General features: G+C 40.8%; 1 protein-coding gene across 4 annotated transcripts in view; it reads left to right on the forward strand.

Moving 5' to 3' along the window:
* The first annotated feature begins 763 nt into the window (after positions 1-763).
* The window catches only part of MDM2 (MDM2 proto-oncogene), a 28,891-nt gene continuing 10,705 nt past the window's right edge, over positions 764-18,949 (forward strand). Inside the window, exons 1-9 of one of the 4 annotated variants that reach the window (XM_056574167.1) lie at positions 764-1,087; positions 2,702-2,786; positions 4,736-4,810; positions 4,908-5,041; positions 6,096-6,145; positions 8,221-8,285; positions 8,425-8,500; positions 8,611-8,771; positions 13,809-13,970. In XM_056574167.1, the coding sequence (XP_056430142.1) occupies positions 1,056-1,087; positions 2,702-2,786; positions 4,736-4,810; positions 4,908-5,041; positions 6,096-6,145; positions 8,221-8,285; positions 8,425-8,500; positions 8,611-8,771; positions 13,809-13,970 (840 nt within the window). In that variant the 5' untranslated portion in view covers positions 764-1,055. Of the gene's footprint in view, positions 1,088-1,129; positions 1,179-1,305; positions 1,423-1,472; positions 1,961-2,701; positions 2,787-4,735; positions 4,811-4,907; positions 5,042-6,095; positions 6,146-8,220; positions 8,286-8,424; positions 8,501-8,610; positions 8,772-13,808; positions 13,971-18,949 lie in introns of those variants that run through there. The other 3 variants (XM_056574168.1, XM_056574166.1, XM_056574169.1) reach the window with 3 other exon arrangements.

The following is an 18,949-nucleotide window of genomic DNA, read 5'->3' on the forward strand; positions in this document are numbered from 1 at the left end:
TATCCTGTACGGTGAATGGCGTAAACGTAAACAATGCAGCTTTTTTTGCCACATTTCATTTAAAAAATGTTTTATAAAAAATTATCTAAGTTTTATATAAGCAAATGTGGTATTAATAAAAAGTACAGATGATGGCGCAAAAAATTTGCCATTATACCGCCCTATATATGGAAAAATGAAAAAGTTATAGGTGGTCTAAATAGGGCGATTTTAGATTACTGATTTTGTACAAAAAGTTTTAATAAATTTTTTTTAAGCGGTACAAAAATAGAAAAGTATCTAGCCATTGTATCATTTTAATCGTACTGACCCACAGAATAAAGAACACACGTCATTTTTACCGTAAAGTGTATAGTGTGAAAACAAAACCCTCCAAAATGTGCAAAATTGTGGTTTTCATTAAAATTTCCTCCCTACAATTTTTGTTGGGGGGTTCTCCGTACATTTTATGGTAAAATGAGAGGTTTCATTACAAAGTACAATTGGTCACGCAAAAAAAACAAGCCCTTATATGGGTCTGTAGATGGAAATATAAAGGAGTTATGGATTTTAGAAGGCGAGGAGGAAAAAACAAAAACGCAAAATAAAATTGGCTTGGTCCTTAAGGCGTTAACACTACTGAGGCCCCCCCCTGTCTCCCTGGCCTGCCAGTGGTGGGGTATGTTCACACTGAGCAAATTTTGCAACAAATTTCTTCTATGTATCCATGCCATTCAAATCTATTCTTATTTTGTGCAAAATATGACTGTGTGAACGTTCTCTTATAAGGGGAAAAATACATGGGGTAGGGTGTACCAACATCAGTCCTAACTACGCCACTGGGTACACTATGCGAGTTGGAGGGGTATCTGTGCCAGGGCGCCATTTTTCATTCTCCACACACAGGGTCACCCCCTAAGTCAGCGCTAGACTGCTATACAGGACGTACAGTCTGCCTGCAGGGGGCGCCTGTGAGACGGCGCACAGCGCATGCTGGAAGATGGCGGACGTGTACGGGTTTTGATATTACATCATTTTACGGTAAAGTGGAGGAGTCAGGTCTGTGGACCGAAGAGATGGAGGCGGGCGAGGACTGCGCGGAGCTGAGGTGGGTGACGGGGACCGGCGGGCGGAGTGGAGGGACAACAGCCATGGAGAAGGCCTCTGCGGCCTATGTGTGCGCTTCTCAGCGAGGAGAGGTCGCAGTGGAGTTCGGTTTTTCCTCATGACATGAACCCTTTAGTGCAGTGGTCTCCGACCTGCGGACCTCCAGATACTGCAAAACTACAACTCCCAGCATGCCCGGACAGCCAACGGCTGTCCGGGCATGCTGGGAATTGTAGTTTTGCAACATCTGGAGGTCCGCAGGTTGGAGACCGTTCAGTGTGTACATGTTTGTTTCCTGTGTCGTATATATCATTGTTTTCAGCCCGGATATAACATGTAAGGACGGGTAGACATTCTGGCCATTGTTATGGGAAGATGCAGTCTAGTGTTCGCTGTTATCTGCCATCTCCGTGTGACCAGTGTTTACTGGCGGGCGAGGAAGCTTCCTGAGAGCACGTGATCTGCACATAGCGCTGTTCTCATGAAATGCCTGCATTACATCCAATCCTAATCGTATGACGTGTGAGCTGGCGCCCTGTACACAATAACATGCCTTGTAATGCAAATGGCACAGTTAACGTGTCTGAATATGAGTAGTCAGGGGTTATGCTCGCCGTACGTGTCATGTATCCTGCCTATAGTACAGCGGTGGTCGCTGGTGACCGGTCGGGCCGGTGTGACTGGTGAGCAGGTGGTGAGTCAGCGCTGGGTCGGGTCATGCTCAGACATGCACAGCGCGCTCCCCGGAGCTAGCCCTGACTTGTCCGCCGCCGCCTGCCTCATATAGGGAACTGCCGGCTGCTGCAGCGGTATACACAGACTGCAGCACTTTACCGAGCCGTCACTATACAAGACCCTGCTATCATGCTAATGGGTGAGTCCTGTATGTGTGTGGTGAGTGACTGTATTACTGCACGGATCACTGCTGTAGTCTCCTATCTGAAGACCAAGGTAATGTTATCTGTCAGTCTGCATATTAGAATCTTATTCTGTCATCAGTGATCACATTTACATATGTAGTTTCATATCATGGTAATGTGCTTCGTCCTGTAATCTGTATATTTTAATCTTATTCTGTTTCTATATTCATCTGGGATTACATTTACATATTGGTGTTGTTTTTATAGTTGTATATTGTGTTTTTTGTGTTAATCTCTTATTCTGTTTCTATATTCATCTGGGATTACATTTACATTGATGTTGTTTTTATAGTTGTATATTGTGTTTTTTGTGTTAATCTCTTATTCTGTTACTATATTATTCATCTGGGATTACATTTACATATTGGTGTTGTTTTTATAGTTGTATATTGTGTTTTTTGTGTTAATCTCTTATTCTGTTACTATATTATTCATCTGGGATCACATTTACATATTGGTGTTTTTATAGTTGTATATTGTGTTTTTTGTGTTAATCTCTTATTCTGTTACTATATTATTCATCTGGGATTACATTTACATATTGGTGTTTTTATAGTTGTATATTGTGTTTTTTTTTTTTTTTTTTTATCACTTATTGTGTTACTATAGATTTCACTAGGGACTACTTTTACATATATTTACTGTAGTCAGTAATAGATTTGGGATTAAATCTTTTTTTTTTTTGTGTTTTCCAGGCAAGCGTGCGATATGAATGTATCCTCCTCACATGCAGATTGTCTGGAGCGTTCAACCAACATGACAGCTGATAAAGAGACTCTGGTGAGTTATATATAATTGATGGAGACACAGGAAATAACCTAGAAGCAGTGGACAACTTCTAGGGTAGTGGTCTTCAACCTGCGGACCTACAGATGTTGCAAAACTACAACTCCCAGCATGCCCGGACAGCCGTTGGCTGTCCGGGCAAGCTGGGAGTTGTAGTTTTGCAACATCTGGAGGTCCACAGGTTGGAGACCACTGTTCTAGCGGCCATACAAGTGATAGCTGTGGGCAGAACCTTCATCCAGCCGTCAGCTGTCTCTCATGCAACTGAATGTCAGACTGGATCAACCAAGCATCCCTGTGTCCTGAATAGAGGAGGGGTACACTGCTGTCACACTCCTCTGTCTGTGACTTGTCTCTCTGAAGTCCAAAATGGCTGATTTTTCTCTCCCCACCATCATCTGTCATTAGGCTCCCATACACCTTAGAACAGTGCTTCCCAACCAGGGTGCCTCCAGCAGTTGCAAAAATACCTACAACTCCTAGCATGGCAGGGCATGCTCTGACATGTATATTTGCAACAGCTGGAGTCACCCTGGTTGGGAAACACTGCCTTAGACCGTTGGCTGGCCTCACTGAAATAGTTGGCGGGTATGCGGCAAACAAGTTTTTGCTTTTTTGTTTAGTTTTTTCTAAATAATTCACAAATCATGATTTGCAATACAAATTTCTTGGCACATGCCAAAAGTCCAAAGAAAAGTAGGCGTGGTCTCCAAGTTAAAATAAAAAAAAAAATTGGCATGAATTGTGGGTCAAATCTGTGCCTGCTTTGTCTTTTAACCCCTTAAGGACCAAGCCCATTTCCACCTTAAGGACCAGGACATTATTTTTGCGTTTTTGTTTTTTCCTCCTCGCCTTCAAAAATCCATAACGCTTTCATATTTCCATCTACAGACCCATATAAGGGCTTGTTTTTTGCCTGACCAATTGTACTTTGTAATGAAACCTCTCATTTTACCATCAAATGTACGGCGAACCAAAATTCTTTTTTTTATGGAGGAAATTTAAATGACCACCACAATTTTGCACATTTTGGAGGGTTTAGTTTTCAAACTGTACAATTTACGGTAAAAATGATTGGTGTCCTTTATTCTTTGGGTCAATACGATTAAAATGATACCCATGCTAGATACTTTTATATTTTTTGTACCGCTTAAAAAAAAATCTAAAACTTTTTGTACAAAATCAGTAATCTAAGATGGCCCCATTTTGACCACCTATAACTTTTTTTTTAACGGTATGAGGGCTAATTTTTTGTGCCGTCATCTGAACATTTTAACAATACCACATTTGCATATGTAAATCTTTTTATATCATTTTTATTTTTTTTTGTATAAAATGTGACAAAAGCAGCATTTTTGGACTTTTTTTTTTTTTACGTTTACGCCGTTCACCGTACGGGATGATTAACATTATATTTTGAGAGTTCGGACATTTACGCACGCAGCGATACCAAATATGTTTATAAAAAAAATTTTTACGCCTTTTGGGGGTAAAATGGGAAAAACGGACAATTTTTATTGGGGGAGGGGATTTTTCCCTTTATTTTTTTTTTTACTTTATTTTAATTTTTCAACTTTTTTTTTTTTTTACACTTTTTATGTCCCCATAGGGACTATCTATATAGCAATCATTTGATTGCTTATACTGTTCATTGCTATGCATAGCGCGATCGCGGATGTTGGCCATTACCGGCGGGTCCCTGGCTGCGGATAGCCGGAACCTGCCGTGTATGACGCGAGCACTGCTCCGATGCTCGCGGTCATACACAGGACGTAAATGTACGTCCTGGTGAGGGAAGTACCGCCAAACCAGGACGTACGTTTACGTCCGTGGTCGTTAAGGGTTTAATAAATGTGGAGAAAACCACTCCAGCCCTTCCTTGTTTAAGACTGGCATAAAACTATGGGCCTGTGTGTTCATATTTAATATTTTTCTTTTTTAAGGTAAAACCCAATCCCCTTCTGCTTAATTTGTTGAAATCTGCTGGCGCTCAGAAGGAAACGTTCACAATGAAAGAGGTGGGACTTCTATCTCTGATTATACAATGAGTGCGTTTTCCATGATCTCCTTTTATAATGTGTAGTTCATTACATTGTCTTCGTACTTGCGCTATAGGTTATTTACCATCTTGGTCAGTACATTATGGCCAAGCAGTTGTATGACGAGAAGCAACAACATATTGTCCACTGCTCTAATGATCCTCTTGGAGAACTATTTGGGGTACAGAACTTCTCTGTAAAAGAACCGAGGTAACTGATGTGTTTATAACAATACTTTTATGTCAATTTTTTTTTAGTCTGTAGAATAACATTTTCCCCAAAAATATGGGAAGGGACCTTTTTTTCTAACTTTTTGAAATGCAGACAAAAATGTTGCTTGAACCCATCCTAAGTATTTCCTTATTTATGTAATGACTTATTATTAGACTGTTTGTTTAGGTAGGTGCCAGAGCCAGTAGAAACGCACAAATCTGGTGGTTGCTGGTTATTTAGAGGAGCATTGGCCTCCTGGCCACTAAAATGTATAGAGCCCCAGGCTTAGCCATAATAAAACTAACCTGAATTTAAAATGCACCAGAATTCTCTGTACCACAAGTGTTTTAGACTCTTTTCCTGCTGAATCTAAGGGGCATGGCTCAAGCCAAAGGTGGTACGGCTTGGGTGAGTGCAAATGTACTGTTTTGGTGCAAGTTTGAACCCCATATGTTAAGCTACAAAAAAATGTCATAATGGTTTTTGGGACAGAGTCTTGCATATACCATGAATCACTACCTATTAAATTATATATATATATATATATATAATTATATTCTTTTTTTTTTTTTTTTTTTTATCCTAAACTTGCAGTATACAAAATGTCGCACTCTTGACATACATATGACCAATGAAAGTGTTTGGTGTATTTAGTCTATACTACTATACTATACTGTGAATCAGTCATGTCAGTAATATTGTCTGAAAAAAACCTAATATGTAACAACTGTTCTGCAAACAGTCAAATCTGTGTAATCCTCAGGATTGACAGATTTTTCTTTTTTTCCTTACGTTACTTTATGTAAGCACATCTGGATTCTCTGATCCAGCTCCGACCTGGAAGGAGATGTTGTTTTTTGGTATATTTTTTTAACTTATAGAATATTAGGCAGAAGAGGGCCCAGCCTTGCACAGTTATTAAGGTGCTCTGCTAATAACTAAAATGATCTAGTTCTTTTGCACAACTGACAGTTTTAGGGTATTACTGTAAATGTAACAGTGAGCACAGCACAAACTACATCTTTGTTAAACACGATCTCTTTGTTTTCAGGAGGCTGTATGCAATGATTTCTAAAAATCTGGTGACTGCTGATTCAGCAGGTAAAGTTCTTAATAGATTTCTAAATTGACCTCTTTAGACTTTGTACACACATCAGAATATCCTCTGCTTCTTCATGCAATTGTCATGGCACACAAGTAATTTGAAGCAGATTCCAAGCAGAATTTCTATGTGGAAATGCTGCCTGGAGGCAAAGCCCTAGTGATATTAAAGGGGTACTCCAGTGGAAAACATTTTTTTTCGAATCAACTGGTGCCAGAAAGTAAAACAGATATGTAAATTACTTCTATTAAAATCTTAATCCTTCCAGTACTCATCAGCTGTTGTATGCTCCAGAAGAAGTTGTGTAGTTTTTTCTGTCTGACCACAGTGCTCTCTGCTGATACTTCTGTTTAGATTAGGAGATGTTTGCTATGGGAATTTGCTTCTAATCTGGACAGTTCTTGACACAGACAGATGTCCGCAGAGAGCACTGTGGTCAGACAGAAAAGAACAACTCAACTTCCTCTATAGTATACAGCATCTAAGTACTGGAAGGATTAAGATTTTTTAATAGAAGTAATTTAAAAATATTTTTAACTTTCTGGAGCCAGTTTATATGAAAAAACTAGTTTTTGACCGGAGTACCCCTTTAATGGAAGGTCCTTCCAAGGAGTTTCTTCTGCTCCAAGAATTGACATGTCAATTCTTGATGCAGAAAATACTCCTTGTCGGGACCTTCCATTGACCTCAAGAAAGCCGGGTTCACACTTAGATTCCGAGTGTGGCCAGCACCATCTGAAAGCATTTGTCGCTAGGACCGGGCAGACATTTCTGTTCCCATAAACAGCGACGCATGGATGTAGGCACAATTAATATCTTCAGAGCCTATTTTTTGTATAGGACAGGCTTTTAAAGGAAGTCTCCGGTATTAAAAAGCTTATCCCCTATCCTACATATTGGGAATAAGTGTCAGATTGCAGGGGGTCCTAACGCTGGGCTCCCGTATCTCCCGTATGAGCCCAGCCCTCCTCCTGAATGGAGCATGTTCCACAACCACACAAAGCAGTGGCCGACTTGCCCCCTCAATGCAGCTCTATGGGAGAGCCTGAGTGCTAATTTCAGCAATCTCCGTCTATCCCATAGATCTGCTTTGAGGAGCATCATTCAGTGGTCGACACAATCAATTTGGAGCCAGGGCCCCGTACGGGAGATACGTGTGTGGGGGTGGGGTGGGGGTGGGGGGTTCCAGTGCTCGGACCACCTGCGATCTGAAACTTATCCCCTATCCTTAGGCTAAGGGATACATTTTTATATCCCGGAGTACTCCTTTAGAGTAAAGGGTTACTCTGGGAGAAATGTAAAGAATAAAAAGCACAGACTGCCTTCTTAAACAAACAAAAAAAAAACCTTTGCAGGTTATTTTAGAATATAGATCGTAAAATTGAAAAATATCATCCCAAAATGTTCTCTTATTTATGCAAACATTGGTTAATTATCTGATAACACATTCCCTTTTAAGTAGTGCACTTGTTAAATTAAAAGTCCATTGCAGCAAAGTTATTATTATTTTTTTTCCCCCCCATATTGTCCAGAGGAGTCATCTCCAGTTATTTCTTTGTGTACATTTCTGTATCTTAGGCTGTCTTGACTGTGCCTATAATTGTGGATATTTGCTTTAAATCATGGACTGTCCATTTTGCTTAAAGGGGTACTCCGGCCCTAATACATCTTATCCTCTATCCAAAGGATAAGGGGATAAGATGTCTGATCGTGGGGGTCCTGCCGCTGGGGACCCCTGCAATCTATCATTCAGGACCCACCTTTGCGAGCTCTCCACATCACTGGAGGCTCCAGGTGTGCAGCCTGACGACCACGGGGCCGGAGTATCGTGACGTCACGACTCTGCCCCCGTGTGACTTAACAAACCGCTTTCTCAATGCAAGTCTATGGGAGGGGGTGTGACGGCGCTGAGGAGAGCTCACAAAGGTGGGCGCTGAATGACAGATTGCAGGGGACCCCCCGATCCGACATCTTATCCCCTATCCTTTGGATAGAGGATAAAAGATATATTAGGGCCGGAGTACCCCTTTAATAAATACTTTCACCTCATTCCAATTAAATTCTGTTCTTACAGATGGCTGTTTAGAAACTTTGGAGAAAGAAGAGAGCAGTTTTTCAGAGACAGATAACTGTGCACAGGTAAGACTAATTCTCGCAAACTGCCTGTTGTGGTTGGTTGTTGTATTTATTTTAATTTTTTCTCTCTCTTCAATTAGTGATTTTACATGAGTGACCAGATATTCCAGCAATGGCATAATATATTCCCTCTTTATTGTAGCAATCAGCTGAGGAACTACAAGAGAAGATCAGTCCATCTGCATCAACCCCTAAGAAAAGCCACAGTGAAGAACCTGGTGAGTTGCTTGGTATTAAGCATTAAACCCTGGCACCAGTGGTCCTGTGCAGCAGAGGTGAGAGCTCAACAGTGGCTTATGGAGAATATTCTTTTTTTTAATTTACTTAGAAGAAAATTCTTCAAATGGTCAACCATCAGAGCAACAGAGAAAGAGACATAAGTCAGACAGTATTTCATTAACCTTTGATGAGAGCCTGTCGTGGTGGGTGATAAGTGGATTACGATGTGATAGAAATAGCAGTGATTCAACAGACATCTCTTCTAATACAGTAAGTAAGGCAACTAAATGGCAATATGCTGACCATATAGTTTTATAATGTTCAGTTAGGGCTGCTAGAGGGAATTCATGTGGGTATTGTAAGAGTTAAATCAGATACTAAAGTGATTTGTACAATTACTGGGGAAAGATTTTATTGTGTATAGCTTTAAAGTTCCTGAGACTGGTAATTGTAAGTATGAATTATTATTATTCATTTTTTTTTTTTTTTTAAATCTTCATCTTTTTTCTTTTAACATTGTAAGGAAAAAACAATGGACTTTAGAATATACTTCTGCGTAGTTCTGTGTGTGTTGTGACTTGTCTGTCTGCAGTGCAGTGTCACAACCTATTGTCCATATTGAACACATTGACTAAAAATAATGTCACATTACACTTAGCCCTGATATTCCAAACTTTGTGACATTGCATTGTAAGCAAAGACTTGTGGGCTTTGTTTGAGGAGATCAGTGTTACAGGATAGGGTGAGAAACAGGTAGACTTTGAAAGGTTCCCTTTTCTAGTCATAGCTATGTATAATAGCTATGCAACTCTGCATTTTTGTAATTCCTCATAATTTGGAGATATCTTTTGCTGTTAGTGGATATGGTACTGAGGATGTGGAGTATCTACTTGGAGACCACCAAACTGCTGTATATAGTCTTATAAAGTATGCAAAGTATTTTTCCTCCTATATAAAAGAAAGCTTGCTCCTCACTGCAACCTACTGGAGGTAGCATTTGTTCAAATCAATTTTAAACCCTATAAAGATTATTGGAGCATGACTGAGGGGGTAGTTACCCATGCGTAGAAAGCTGTTTCAGGGTTCTTGCCTCCCATCAGTACATAGCTAGGTGGCTAGCTGAGATCCATTTGACGTGAGACTGGAGGTAGGGGTCACGCCCCCTCCCATAGGCTTGCATTGAGGGGGCGGAGTCATGACGTCACAATACTCTGGCCCGTGATCGGCAGTCATCAGACCCGGAGCGAACTTGCTCCGGGGGCTGATGGTAATGGGGCGCTGTGTGAAAGATCATGGAGGTCCCCCGCGATCAGGAATCTTATCCCCTATCCTTTTGGATGGGGGATAAGATGTCTTAGGGCCGGAGTACCCCTTTAAGAAAAATAAACATGCCCCAAAGCCACCACAATACCTGTTCTGTGTTCTCTGTAGTTTGGCAGCTCTTGTGGCCCCTGTAGTCTCCTTGATATTTTTTTTTCCTTGCTTGCAGCCCTGATTACAACTCCCAGCAGTCAGTGCAGCTCTGTGTAATGGCTGCCAGCCAATTGCTCTTAATATCTACGTGCATGCTGTGGTGTTTTACAGTGTGTGCTGCTGACTGTGTTTACAAGTCTTTTCTTTTAACCCCTTAAGGATTCAGACCATTTTTACCTTAAATGGTCACTGTCAGATACAAAAACTTTTGATATGTTGTAAAGCATGTAAAACCAATAGGTTTTGCAATTGCTTTCATTAGAAAATTTTCAGTATTTCATACTGAAAGGCCAGTCAAACAACTGCCCCCTTGCCTGTTTGGACACATTCTAGTCCTGCTGTGTCCATGCGTCATCACCTATGTCATGGACACACTTCCTTGATTGACAGCTGTGAGTGCAGGGCTCACTGCTGGAGGAAAAATCCTCCCACTGTCAGCTTGTGTCCCCCTACTGTCAGTGAGGACAAGCTGGGAGTTGTAGTTTTGCTAATGCTTGGGGAGATGTGAGCAGTCAGAATACTGAGGGAGGGGGCGGAGACCTGCACAGTGAGGCCACGCCCCCTACCTCTGAGAGGAATTCAGACTAGTGAGCTAAACTAAAAGTGTAATAAAAATAAATAAAGGTGCTAGACACATAAAAATGAGTTATACATGGTCAGGATTAGGTTCTGAGTGATATATTTAAAAAAAAAATGCTTTTGTTGGATCTGACGGGTACGCTTTAAGGACGCAGCAAATCTTTGTTATTTGCATCTTTGTTTTTTCCTCCTTCCCTTCTAAAAATCATAACTCTTTAAATTTTGCACCTACAGACCCATATAAGGTCTTTTTTGCATCACCAATTGTACTTTGTAATGACATTACTTAGATTATAATATATAATCTGCTGCAAAAAAATAATAATACAATCTGGGGTGAAAAAAACACGTCATTTCGTAATTTTTGGGGGCTCCCGTTTCTACGCAGTGCACTTTTTGGTAAAAATTACACATTGGCCCTCATTTACTAAGACTGGAGAGGTTTTTTTTTTAATTTTTTTTCTTGCTTTTGCTTTTCCTTCATTATATTTCTCACCTTATTTACTGTTGTGTCGCAATTGTCTGGTATTTTTTTTGTTGCACGGAATATCGTTTGGTTGCACAAACTAGGCGGGTAAACCCCGGGTTTAAAGAAAAGGAGAAAAAAAATTCAGACTTGGAGACCCTATTGAGAAGAGAGGACGTTTGTAGAAAAGGACTATGTTCAAAGCAATAACAATCAAAATATCAATCACTAGTCAAAACTAATTTTAAAGTGTAAAAATATAGTACATGTAAAGAAATGCTGACTAAAGGGCAAAAAAAATCAACCACCAGCTTGTTAATCTTGCCTGAGTGATGCAAATAACGTCACTAATGGCTGTTGTTGTGAACATCATTAAAAACCCTCAGTTTTTATGAACTTTCAGACTGCTGCCGGCAGTCGGGTTTTCATTTTCACAATCTCACACTTTTTCCGTGTGTTTCACATTATACTCCCAAGTTTTTTTTTTTTTTTTTATTTACTCGGGAACACGCCCCATTTTACACGCCCATTTGGTGGGTTTTACTAAACACTCGGAGAGTTTGCAAAAATACGTTTTTTTTTTTTTGGTCACCGGGGCCAGGCGCAGGGAGTACAGGTACGCCCTGAGTCCTTAACCCCTTAAGGACACATGACGTACTGGAACGTCATGTGTCCACTCCCGATCTATAACGCGGGGCCACGGCGTGGCCCCGCGTCATAGCGGTTCGGGCCCGGCCTCTAACAACGGCCGGGACCCGTGGCTAATAGCGCGCGGCATTGATCGCTGTGCCGCGCGCTATTAACCCTTTAGACGCGGCGTTCAAAGTTGAACGCCGCGTCTAAAGTGAAACCGAAAGCATGCCGGCTAGCTCAGTGGGCTGTTCGGGATAGCCGCGGTGAAATCGCGGCATCCCGAACAGCTGACAGGACAGCGGGAGGGCCCCTTCCTGCCTCCTCGCTGTCCGATCGCCGAATGACTGCTCAGTGCCTGAGATCCAGGCATGAGCAGTCATCCGGCAGAATCGTTGATCACTGGTTTCTTATGAGAAACCAGTGATCAACATAGAAGATCAGTGTGTGCAGTGTTATAGGTCCCTATGGGACCTATAACACTGCAAAAAAAAAGTGAAAAAAAAAAGTGAATAAAGATCATTTAACTCCTCCCCTATTAAAAGTTTGAATCACCCCCCTTTTCCAATAAAAAAAAAAACTGTGTAAATAAAAATAAAAATAAACATATGTGGTATCACCGCGTGCGGAAATGTCCGAATTATAAAAATATATCATTAATTAAACCGCTCGGTCAATGGCGTGCGCGCAAAAAAATTCCAAAGTCCAAAATAGTGCATTTTTGGTCACTTTTTATATCATTTAAAAATGAATAAAAAGTGATCAATAAGTCCTATCAATGCAAAAATGGTACCGTTAAAAACTTCAGATCATGGCGCAAAAAATGAGCCCTCATACCGCCCCACGGAAAAATAAAAAAGTTATAGGGGTCAGAAGATGACAATTTTAAACGTATTAATTTTCCTGCATGTAGTTATGATTTTTTCCAGAAGTCCGACAAAATCAAACCTATATAAGTAGGATATCATTTTAATCGTATGGACCTACAGAATACATATCAGGTGTCATTTTTACCGAAAAATGTACTACGTAGAAACGGAAGCCCCCAAAAGTTACAAAACAGCGTTTTTTTTTCAATTTTGTCGCACAATGATTTTTTTTCCCGCTTCACCATAGATTTTTGGGCAAAATGACTGACGTCATTACAAAGTAGAATTGGTGGCGCAAAAAATAAGCCATCATATGGATTTTTAGGTGTAAATTTGAAAGAGTTATGATTTTTTAAAGGCAAGGAGCAAAAAACGAAAATGCAAAAACGGAAAAACCTCCGGTCCTTAAGGGGTTAAGAGGTTAAACCCCTGTTAATGGAATCAGGGCGTACAGGTATGCCCTTCGTCCTTAACAGGTTAAACTATCTTCTATCCCCGCAACAAATCATGCTGTTCTCTGAATGGCAGCAGTCAGTGATAAGATCTAGAGCAGGTAAAAAGCAGGTTATGTGCCGAGTTGTGACTGAGAATCTTCACTGGGCTTCTCTGCCGTAAGATCCTCACACAGGATAGGTGTGCCTGTGAAGCCAGAAATCACGTGGTGTTTGTCATGCAGGAGGGTCGGGGCTAGGTCTCAGTGAGGGGTTTACACAAAGACAAGCAGGATCTGAATGATGTCTTTCTCTCACTCCCTGCATGTAAGTGACAGCTGAAAGAGGGAAACTGCTCTATATAGCTAATGAATGATATTTAGACAAATAAATAGGTTGGTGAGAGGGAAAGGATGGGCTATGGGTTTAGTTTCCCTGAGTACCCCTTTAATCGCCGGCCGCAGCCATGTCTCATCTCGGACTGTGATATGCTAAGTGTTAGTGTGCTGTATTGAGCCCCGTTTTTTTTTTCTTGTGCTTGGGCTCAATACCTTAAACTGCCTCTCAACCTATCACCCCCAAATTAGTAGAGCTGCAGTGTGATGAGGTGACCCCAAGAAGCAGTAAGAAAAATCGCAGCAGAGGCCGGGAGCGGGATACCGAGCGAGCATCGGGAGTTAAGGGAGTTTTTTTATTTTGTCGCCGGCATTTTGGGCAGGTTTAAGAAAATACAAACATCCTAGAGTACTTCTTTAAGTGTAGAGTCAGGTAAAATGAATGCTCCACCTTGGAGAAATGTAAACATTTATGTTGTTTATGGCATATGTAGTCTGAGTTATGTATGTTTTTTTTCCTGTAGGACCATGAGGCACGCTCAGTAAGTGATGACTCAGATTGGTTGGAGCCAGATTCTGATTCTGATCAGTTTAGTGTTGAGTTTGAGGTTGAGTCTGTGTGTTCAGATGATTATAGCCCTAGTGGAGAAGCAGAAAGCCTCACAGACGATGATCTAGATGATGAGGTAAGACTGCTTGTTGAGCATGTGTGTAGATTGGCATTGTAATTACTTTATTCTGTATTGTTACATTAAGCTATTTCATGCATGGATATTGCTTGTCCCGTGCTTACTGTTGAATTTATAACCTTGTACAGCCCTTACGAAAGAAAAAGCCTGAAATTTAGGCTCCTAAAAGAAATATGTATTGTATAAAACAGAAGAGCCGTCATGTATTTCAGCCTTTAGGGTACAGCCACATGTGGTGAAAATGCCACGGACTTTCCATACGGCAAAATTGACTGCGCCATAAAGAATTACCAGCAGATGACCTGCAGTGTGGCATTTCAATCCATAGCATATCCGTTGTAATAGATCTGCTGCAGCTGTATTGCAGATTTTCCCCAATTACTTAAATAGTGTAGAAATCTGCACAGTTTTATTTTTTTTAAACTTATCTGCCCTTTACCCTGTAAATTTCCAGCTTGTGGCCATACTTTTAATCAGATTTTATTGACTTTTTATATTTTCAGCACAGTACATACATCCATGCTATACCAAGGAATATTTCTACATAATATCTACATATTTAGGCCAAAATTGCATCTTTAGAACTGTAGCCTAATGTTTGAAGCAATTCTCTCAAAATCATGTATTAGAGGAGCACCTTTCTATTTCTATGTAATGTATGTGAAGGCATTGTGATTTTGAGCATCATTTTATCTGTATTTTTTTATTTTTTTGCTCATTATTTTATACTTGATCTCTCTAAATCTTTATGCCTTCATTGCAGTATTTCCCTTTCTTGCTTCTTTAGGCTGCTGTAAGCCTGGTCTGTTGTTGGGTTTTGGGTTCTGAAGATGATCAGAAACTCCTCACCTCACTGAAATGCAGATCAGCAGTGCATTTCAGTGAGTGGCCTACAGACGTCAGTATTTCTTATCATTGCCATCTGATCAGATGTGAGTGGGAAAGCAGTGAGGCCTGACTCTTCCCACGCACACTGAGCTCACAGATTACCAGCAAGCAGCTTCCATTGTAGAAGACTAAACATTGCCTGCAAGGTATGGAAATGGAAAGTGTCTCTGTCTTTAGTTATGGATACAAAATAATGATGTTGCTGCAGAAGGTTACACGTTTAAAATTGCAGGAAACTCCATAGCCTGCTAAAGAGACCTGTCTACGAATTTGCTATGGATGTACAGAGTCTATGGACATCTTTACAAATCTGTGGACCGATCGCTTTAGCAGCATGCTACAGGGTTGCTGGCATTTTTAGCATGTATCCTTCCCCCACAACAGCATTGGAGTTGCGTTTTAAATGGATTGTTCAGGAGTTTAAAAGTGTGGCTGCCTTCTTCCAAATAACAAAAACCCAGGGCCATATCTATCTATCTATAGGTATGTGGAATTGCAGCTCTGCATTATTCACTACAGTGGAACTGAGCTACAATACAAAAAGCACAGGCCAGTATGGCACGGTTTCTGGAAGAAAGCAGCTGAGTTTTCACACCCTGTACAATTTTTGGTGCTTTTATTTTATTTATTTTTACAGACCAATAAATTTGATTCTCTTACAAGTGGAAAGTTATTAAAGCCGTAACCATATGCAAGTAGTTGTGATGACATCTTGTCAATAGAGTATAATTAGATCACACTGTATGAACTTACACAGTCATGGTCTTGCAACAACTTGTGCACTACACAATAACCTTGTAGTCTACATAGAAACTTCCACTACAAGGACACTTGAGTCTAATTGAAATGCATCTTTCAGAAAAACAGATATATATTTTGGTCCTAGAATGTCTAAAATTTTATTTTGCCATTCTGCACTGGTTGGCAGACAGTCTACCCCACTGTACCACTAGGGAGCAGGTAAAGGTACCTTTAGACGCCGCTGTCAGCTTTGACAGCGGCGATCTAAAGGGTTAATAGCCGGCTGTGGCGATCGCCTCATGTCGCTGGCCCTCAGCTACAAGAATCAGCTGGGGGCTGGCCGGTATGGCACGGGCTCGAGTCGGAAGCCTGCACCATACCTGCTTGATGGCACATGGACGTGTATACACGTCCATAGTCGTAACGGAGTTAAGAGAATACAAGCTTGATATTGTTAGTATACTAATAACTATTGAGGATATATGCTTTTTTTTTTATAACCTACAAAATAAAATCTCCTCAGGATAAACATGCTTCCATATGCTAGTCATAGTCACATCAACTACTGCCCTTCTATGAAAACAGATGGTTGTGTTATACAGCTATTTGGTAGAAACATTTGAGTGTCTTTTTCTAGCTGTATATTGTATCTGAGGATGTTATAGTAAATATGGCCGCTAGTAGGAATTATCTGTGATCTCTGAATTTAGGGATATACACTCCTCTAAAGTGTACCTGTCATCAACTTTTTATATAATGTACATATAATTGTATTATCTACATTTGTAACATACATTGGTTAAAAAAATGTGTATATTTATGGGTGAAATAGTGCTGTCCCTGCAGCTATTGTCTGTGAGGAGTCCAAGCTCCCGGCTTGTCAGTCATCCTCGTGTGAGCCCATAGCATGTCACAGAGCCTCACTGCACGGAGCCCCGCTTGTCGTCACTGCACAGAGCCCCGCCTGTCGTCACTGCACAGAGCCCCGCTTGTTGTCACTCACTTCGTGTTTTTGGACTCCTCTTAGAGACACAGACAATAGCTGCAGGGACAAAAATATACATATTTTTTTAACCAATGTATATTGCAAATATACATATAATGGTATTAGCTATGGTATACAAAGTTTTTGTTGATGACAGGTACAGTTTAAGACCATGGCAATTTTTTATGTTTTTTATAACTTTTTTTTTTATTAATGGAGTCATACGAGGGTGTCATGTTTCTTAAAGGAGTAGTGTAGTGAGAGATACATGGAAAGATTGTGTCTTCCGCGGCTTCCTGCGGGGTCGGAACGGCTGCTTCCGTTAGACTGCTGGGGCCCCATTCAGGAAATCGCGGGTGATCCCTGCGGTCGGACCCCCTGCGATCTATAACTTATCCTTATCCTTTGGATAGGGGATATGTTATTTTTCACTGCACTACTCCTTTAACAGCATTCTTCATTTTCTGTAAAATGTAATGCAAAACAAAAAAATATATATTTGCGCGGCGAGAAAAAAAAATGCAATTCTGTAGCTTTAGGATTTTGTTGTTACCCTTTTTCCATGCAGTGAAACTTAACCCATTGGGGACATTGAGCATACATGTACTGTATTTATCGGCGTATAACGCGCACCCCCATTTTAACAGGGAAATTTAAGTAAAAAAAATAAAATTTAAAATAAATGACTTGGACTAAATGCCACATCATCACCCCAACTTTGTTTTCTTCTGCACCTCAGTTTGGTCCTGTCCCCTCCAGTGCCACATCATTCTTTCCCTTTTATCAGTCCCTGTGCCGCATTTACCCCTCTCATCATCCCCCCCCCCATGTCTCATCATCCCCCCCCCCATGTCTCATCATCCCCCCCATGTCTCATAATTTCCCCTGTCATAGACCACCACTAGCCATACAGATATTAAGCATTTAGTGCCTCCCCCCCACCATAATTTCCCCGTCTCATCATGCCCATCCCCCCCCCTCCTCATCATTTCCCCCTGTCCCATCATGTCCCTCATCATTCCCCCCCCATCATGTGGTCTTCAACCTCTTGACCTCCAGATGTTGCAAAACTACAACTCCCAGCATGCCCGGACAGCCAACGGCTGCCAGGTAAGGAAAATAAACAAAACTATGAAAAGCAGGGAAAGGGGGGAATGATGAGGGAGGGGGGAGGTAGGGAAAATGAAAACTAAAACTGTCACTTGTTTTCTCCCGCACTATCCACAGGTAGGGCAGATTCGGACAAGGTAGTGCTCATTTTAATCAGCGTCTCCCGCACTCACCCAGTACCTGTGGATAGTGCAGGAGAAAACAAGTGACAGTTTTCCAGAGCGGGGAGGAGATGCCACTTGTCAATGATTTAAAGTGGCCGCGGCCGTGCTGATAATACTTAACAAGCAGCCGCTTTATATCAGTGACCACAAGATTTATCGGCGTATAACACGCAGGCAAGCTTTTTGCCTTAAATTTAAGTTTTAAAAGTTCGTGTTATATGCCGATAAATACAGTATGTTCTTGTTGCCTGGGCCTTAATGCACCACTGAGTATCTGTATGCCCTGGAGTGTTAAAGGGGTACTCCACTGGAAAAAAAATTTAAATTTTTTATCAACTGGTGCCAGAAAGTTAAACAGATTTGTAAATTACTTCTATTAAAAAAAATCTTAATCCTTCCAGTACTTATAAGCTTCTGTATGATCCACAGGAAGTTATTTTCTTTTTGAATTTCCTGTCTGTCTGACCACAGTGCTCTCTGCTGACACAGTGCTCTCTGCAGAAACTGTGCAGAATAGGAGCAAATACCCATAGAAAACCTATCCTGCTTTGGACAGTTCCTGACATGGACAGAGGTGTCAGCAGAGAGCACTGTGGTCAAACAGAAAGGAAATTCAAAAAGAAAAGAACTTCCTGTGAATCATACAGCAGCTGATAAGTTCTGGAAGGATTAAGATTTTTTAATAGAAGTCATTTACAAATCTGTCCCTATGGGGACTTAAAGTGCAAAACTTAAAAAATAAATAAATAAATCTCTTAAATATAAAACCTCCTTTACTAATAAATAAAATTACCCTTATTTTCCCATTTTACAAAAAATAAATATATATTTGGTAGCACTGCGTGCATAATAAAGGTCCATCAGGGTACATGAGTTACTCCGGCGCCATGTGCAAAGTAACAAATTAGCTACAGCTGCTCCGTGCAAGCGCGCTTCTTCAAACTCATTTCTACCCAGTCCCGTAAGGCTTTATGCCTCAAACTCAGACCACTGGATAGTTTATTGGAGTAGCTGTGGACACTCCTGTAGCAGTAACAATTGCTAATTTATATGTTTCAGTATTTGAAAGATAATTTTTTTTCCTTACC

This window comes from Hyla sarda, chromosome 4 (genome assembly GCF_029499605.1).
Source record: "Hyla sarda isolate aHylSar1 chromosome 4, aHylSar1.hap1, whole genome shotgun sequence".
Classification (NCBI taxonomy): domain Eukaryota; kingdom Metazoa; phylum Chordata; class Amphibia; order Anura; family Hylidae; genus Hyla; species Hyla sarda.